This window comes from Cystoisospora suis (genome assembly GCF_002600585.1).
Source record: "Cystoisospora suis strain Wien I chromosome Unknown contig_1510, whole genome shotgun sequence".
NCBI classification, from domain to species: Eukaryota; Apicomplexa; class Conoidasida; order Eucoccidiorida; family Sarcocystidae; genus Cystoisospora; species Cystoisospora suis.
In genome coordinates, this window is record NW_027154310.1 from 13572 (window position 1) to 19473 (window position 5902).

Genomic DNA, 5902 nt, shown 5'->3' on the forward strand with positions numbered 1-5902 from the left:
CCATACATCTCTCTATATATATCTACATATATATATATATATATAATATCGCTGTGGATAGGCCTGTACATAGTAGTTCTGTATATGTGCATAGACATGGTATCTATCCATCTATATACAATGGTATCTATCTATCTATCTACTATCTTTCTATCGATATCCATATATATACAGCTACATACATATAGGCGCATAGATCGTCAATGCCTTCTTATTACAGTTTGAGACACAAATGACGAGTAATTAGGTTGCTCTCTCTTGCTCTTCTCATTTCTTGCTTGGGAGTAGGTGTAACGCGGCTTGGAGAGAATCTACCGTGTAAGTCAGAGGCTCCTTGAAAAGAGGAAAAGGAGAGCAATGCTTTTCTGATCGCAGTTGAAGAGAGATAGAATCTTCTTCCCGTAGAAATAGGCCGAGGTGACGTATCCTTTCATACTTCTATCATCATGTAAGACGCGAGACTGTCTGAGAGATATGCTGCCCCTATCGTGGGTAAATAGAAGAGCCGAGTTCTTCCTCTTTTCCTCTGATGTAGAGACTCTCAAAACGTTAGAAACTTCTACTATCTCTGTTGAAGTGAGAAATTCGGGAGACTCGAGAAAGAATCCCTTATTTCCGTCCCTTTCTTAATTCTCCTGTCTCAGTCAGGATACGGTGTACATACACCTCTTCAACAGTCCCCGGGGTCCTTAGAAATCTTGGGCGTAGTGCGAATTGAGTGCTCTTCTTGACTCTCCGGTCTTTCTCTTGTCTTCTATCCAAGAGAATCATCAGCTCATCGATAGATCGTATTCGTTGTCTCAAAGATCTCTTCTCTCTCCTTTTTCGCTCCGGGGTCTTACCCCCCCTATGTCGATCAAGCCAGCCAGTCATTCATCATCGTCAACTCCTTCTTTTATGAGAACACTCCGCCTATTTCTCCTCGAAATAAGAAGAAGAAGAGCTTCTTCCTTCTTGAAAGAATAGGTTTTACCTTCACAAGAATGCATGCTGTCCCAAACGTCTTCAGGCTGGTTTAATTACTAAGTCTTAGATATAGATGGGATCTCTTCTCTCTCCATTCAAGAGAGTTCGAAGAAATTCTCTTACTTCTCTCTCTCTGTCTCTGTCTCTCGCACACACTTCATTTTCCACACTCTAGACCGAGAAAGAAACAACGTCCCTCCCTCCTTCCCTGCCTGTCTGCTACTAGAAGGATGCAACATGTTGATCAACTTAATGGAGAAGACTAAGAGAAACCTTCCTTTCTCTATTTCTCTCTAGCAGAAGGAGCGAGTGTCTCTACTAAAGTGAACTCCTCCTCTTCTTTTTCTCTTCTCCTTTTAACAGAAACCTCAAAGAGCCTAAAGAAGATAAAGTCTGAAGATGATAGAGTCGGTCAGACGGATCGATAGAGTAGTTACATGACGATAATGATGATGAGTGGATATAGACTTCGAGGGACTGTTTAAGGAGGAGCCTAGGAAATACTGCCGAGAGGAAGGGAGGGAGAAAGAAAGAGAGACACGCGACTATCACCATGAAAGTAGAGAGAAACATAGAAGAGAAGATGAAACAGAGAGAATGAGAGAGAGGACAAGGAAGCTTTCAAAGGTAACATGTAGAAGACATGCAGATATAGAAGTGGTAGGAGTCGTAAGGGAGAGAGATGACTCTTTGAAAGAGAAAGAAGAGAAGAGAAAAGAGATAGGAAGATAGAGAGTCTTTTTCTTCTCCATGAGTGACTCTAACTATTGTTTCTCCCGGAAAGTCTGTGTACCAATAGATTCTTCCAGAACTGTGTATGCATCGACTTCAACTGAACTAATGCTCTGTATGCCTCTCTCTCTCCTCTCCCCTCACCCGGACTTTCATCTTTCACCGTGAAAGAAGAGACAGACGAAGGTGTCCCCTTCATTTCGCTTCTTCTTCTACTCTCCCTATGACTCAAAGAAGACGGGGAAGATCCCACCGATGCTATTACTGCTTCTTCTTTCTCCGTCTCACCGTCACTCTCGGAGTCGTTTTCTTTCCTCTTCTTTTCTTGTTTTGCATTCTTCTTCCTCTTATCCGTAGGACTCCACCCTGAATCTTCTTCTTTCATGGGGTGTACGTCACGTCTCTCTCTTTCTTTATCCTTCTCTCTTTGTTGCGCCCCTCTACCGTTTACCGCGAACCTATTGGAACCTGCTTTAAACTTTCTCTGTCTCTCTTCTGTTTCTTCTTCTTCTTCTTCTCTTCCTTTGACGGCGCATGCAGCTTCAAAGATACACCAGAGAGCATGCCTATCATCGGAGGTCATTCCGTCATCTCTCTTGACTCTTTTCGACCTTCCTTCTTTTCTTCTCTGATCGACTTCGCATCTCTTTATCTCATTCTTTCTCTCATCTTTTGTCTCTCTTGACGAGTGTCTTCTTCCTTCTTTCTCCATAGAAGAATCCCCTTCTCGAGAAGGCGGGTCGATGTCTCTCTTCTTCTCTGCGTTATCTTTTACGGTAAAAGTCGCTTTCTCTCCCTCTCCTATCTTCTCTTCTCTCTCCCCGCCTAGGCATTCGCCTGCCGACTCTCCTTCTCGGAGACGACTTTGCGTAGATTCACTTCTCCAGCTGTTCTTCTGTTTTACTAGATCTTTCTCTACGCCTTTCCCCTTCTTCTTCTTCTTCTCACTTATCCTATCTTCCTCTCTTCTCCCTTCATCGGACAAGAGCCTTCGATGGTCTCGCTCCTGTTTAGAAGAGGTAGCATCGATGTGCTTTAAGGCATCTCTCATGAGATCTTCATAGGCTTTACTATAAGCAAAGATCATATACTTTTCCATCCCCTTTTCCTCTTCTTCGTCTTCTTCACCCTTTCCTTTAACCTTCGTTACACCCTTTTTCTTCTCGTTTACATCTCGCTTCTCACCTTGGAAGGGCTGTCTTCTCCTTAATGAAGATCTGCCTGTCTCTCGTATCGCTTTCCTCTGTATGAGATCTTTCAAGCTAGAAGCCCTGACAATTCTCATACGTGTATATACACCACCTCGACGTACTATGGACTGAACGTCTTCCTCATGATCCTCGCCTCTTCTCATCTCTTCTTCACATGAAATAAAAGAGAGAAGAAGAAATGATAAAGACGACCAACTCTGCTCTTCTTCTTTCACGAGTTCGCTCTTCTCCCTTCCACCTCGTTCTTGTATTCTTCTAGCTTCTAGAGCCTCTGACACGGGAAGAACCTCCCGAGGTCGAATAGCGATAGAGAAAGAAGAAAAAGAAGAAGACGTCGGAGATGAAAGAGCATCGTCTTCTTCCTCTTCTTTAACTCTTGGAGGAGGAGGAGGAGAAGAAAAGCGTCCACGATATGCATGTGCTCTAGTGAAGAAGGAAGAAGACGTATCCGACGAAGAAGAAAAGCGCCAAGGGGAAGACTCCTTCCTAGAAGGCGAATAGAGTCCAGGAGAGAGAGCTAATGGAGATGTAAGCAAGAATGAAGATGGAGAGAATAGCGACCACGTAGGGGGGTGTTGTTCTGCAGCGGCAATTTTGATCGAGAAACGAGAAGATTCCTCATGCGCCATGTGCATAGAATCCGATTCTGGAGAGAAAGAAGAAGAAGAAAGAGATACAGGGCTATTCTCATCGCCACTACTGTCTCTTTCTGTCTCTCCTTCTTCTTCTTCATAAGATGCTACCGCCCTCATTCCTCTCATCTCTTTATCATTTGTATCTTCTTCAAGATTCTTTCTCTTCATGACAAACCTTTCTTTACTTCTTCTCCGATCTCTTCTTATCGTCTGAAGAAGACTAAATTCAAGCGAACAAAGAGGAGAAGAGAAAAAAGCATAAGGATGCTCTTCTTCTTCTTCATCATTGTCGATCTCCTTCCTGTCTCCTTTTTCGCCTGCTAGCAGGGGAGAAGTAGAAGAGACCCGAGAGGGAGAGAACGAAGGACCTTCTTGTAGAGAGGTCTCCCGATGGAAATTCTTTCCTTGGACGTCCTCCTTGCTTCCTTGATGCTGACGATAAGACCTCCTTAGATGGGGAGAGCTAGAACACAAAGAGGAAGAAGAAGAAGAAAGAGAATGAAGGAGATTTGCATGCGATATGAACATCCCTATGAGAGGTATCTTCAAAACGGATACATCCTCGTAGTTCAACGGAGAAGGAGAATTCTCCTCATGAACGGCCTGTCTATTTTTCATTTTCTTCTTTTCCTCCTCCTGCTCTCGAAGTTCTTCTTCTTCTCTTTCATGTAGTCTTACGTCCTCCTTCCTCTCTCTTTCTTGTCTGTCTTTCTTCTTCTTCTTCTTGTCCTCGTCCTCTTTATTCTTCCTCTCTTCTTTGTGATCTTCTCCTGATACCCCTAACCTTCTCTTTCCGTCCAATACACCCCCACCTCTTTCTGGCGCTTTCTCAGAAGAATGTTTCTCTTCTATCTCCGCATCTCTTTCTATCTTCGGTCTCCGTTCATCATGTAAGGACACATCCTTCATAGAGACGTCTTCTGCAAGATTCGTCTTTACCTCCGTCTCCTTGAAAGATTCTTGAGTAGAAGGAGAGAGAAGAAGATTCTCATACGCCCCCTCTCCACTTGGTCCTTCTACACATGGGAACTCTCGAACTTTATCTTCTCGACCATTCGTAAGAGACCTATCTTGATTGCCCCTCCTGTCTCCAACTCGATCAGTACGTCTCTCACCTTCTTCTTCTTCTGTCTTGTTTAGTCGTGTGTCTCCTCGATAACCTTCATGAGCCTTCACCCCCACAGGCATAGGGATGGATGGATTTCTTTCCTCTAGAGAAGAGCACCTACCTTCTACCAAAGAAGAAGAAGGAGATTCAGGTAAGTTGTGTTTCTCTGAAGATGGAGACGAAGAGGATCCAGCAATGGGAGAAAGAATGCCCTTAGTCCGATCTTCTTCTCCCAAGGATATAGGAACTTCATGCCTCTCGTCATTCCCTTCATTCGCCATACTACACCTATCTCCTTTAACTTCTTCTTTTGCTTTAACTTCTTCTTCTTTTTCTTTTTCTTTAGCTTCTTCTTCTGCTGTTTCGTTAGCCTTTCCGTGTTCATCTGCGTCCCCTATTTGTTTCATCTGGAGTTGCCGTTGCTGCTGGATGTGTATAAGATCGTGAAGAGAGTAGTGAAGAGAAATTCGAAAAGAAGAGGCGAGATATTCGAAGGAAGGCTTCTCATCTTCCGAGCTAATAGAGACACAAAAGCCTTCTCCTCCGAATCTCCCTGCTCGTCCACTTCGATGAAGGAATGTCTGTCTATCCTGCAATTGACCATCATCCATACAGACCCTCCTCCACATACACTCCATGAAAGTTAGTCTTCTCGATATCAAACATATTCACACCCACACAAACCTTCTCTCTCTCTCTAGGTCTATATACAGAGATCTACGCGACCTTTCTTTCTTTCTCTTCCTATGCATAGCTATCTGTCTTTAGTCTATCTATCTTTGATCTATCTTCTATCTATCTATAGATATATGCATATAAGAAACCTGTGCTTGGATAGTGTAGAGAAGAAGAGAGGCGAAAACTCGAGAGTAGGGAGACCAGTGAAGAGATTTGGCGCCTCAGATGTAAAGAGAAGAAACATTCCCACGCTTCTCGCACTTGCTTGTCTGCTGTCTATCCTCTTAGGCGATACACGTGAAGGAAAGAAACAGATAGAGACAGCTCTATAAAGATCGTATCTCTACACCTGCCTTTTTTGACTCCTCTATGGAGTTAGAACACTTCCTTAACTTGGGGAGAGAATGCAAGCCGTACATACACTGAAATCCTTCTCTGTACACATCCCCCTGTACAGCTAGCTGTACACGAGTCGCATGCAACCTCTCCATCATACATATAGACGCCCATACAGATATACCCAAGTATATATATATATATAGACAGAGAGGTATGTAGTATGAAGTGTGTGG

General features: G+C 43.6%; 1 protein-coding gene across 1 annotated transcript in view; it reads right to left on the reverse strand.

Moving 5' to 3' along the window:
* Positions 1–1416: 1416 nt before the first annotated feature.
* CSUI_003400 (uncharacterized protein) overlaps positions 1417–5902 on the reverse strand; it is a 4998-nt gene continuing 512 nt past the window's right edge. Inside the window, exon 2 of the mRNA XM_068063598.1 lies at positions 1417–5242. Within this exon, the coding sequence (XP_067924427.1) occupies positions 1727–5242 (3516 nt within the window). The 3' untranslated portion in view covers positions 1417–1726. The remainder of the gene's footprint in view (positions 5243–5902) is intronic.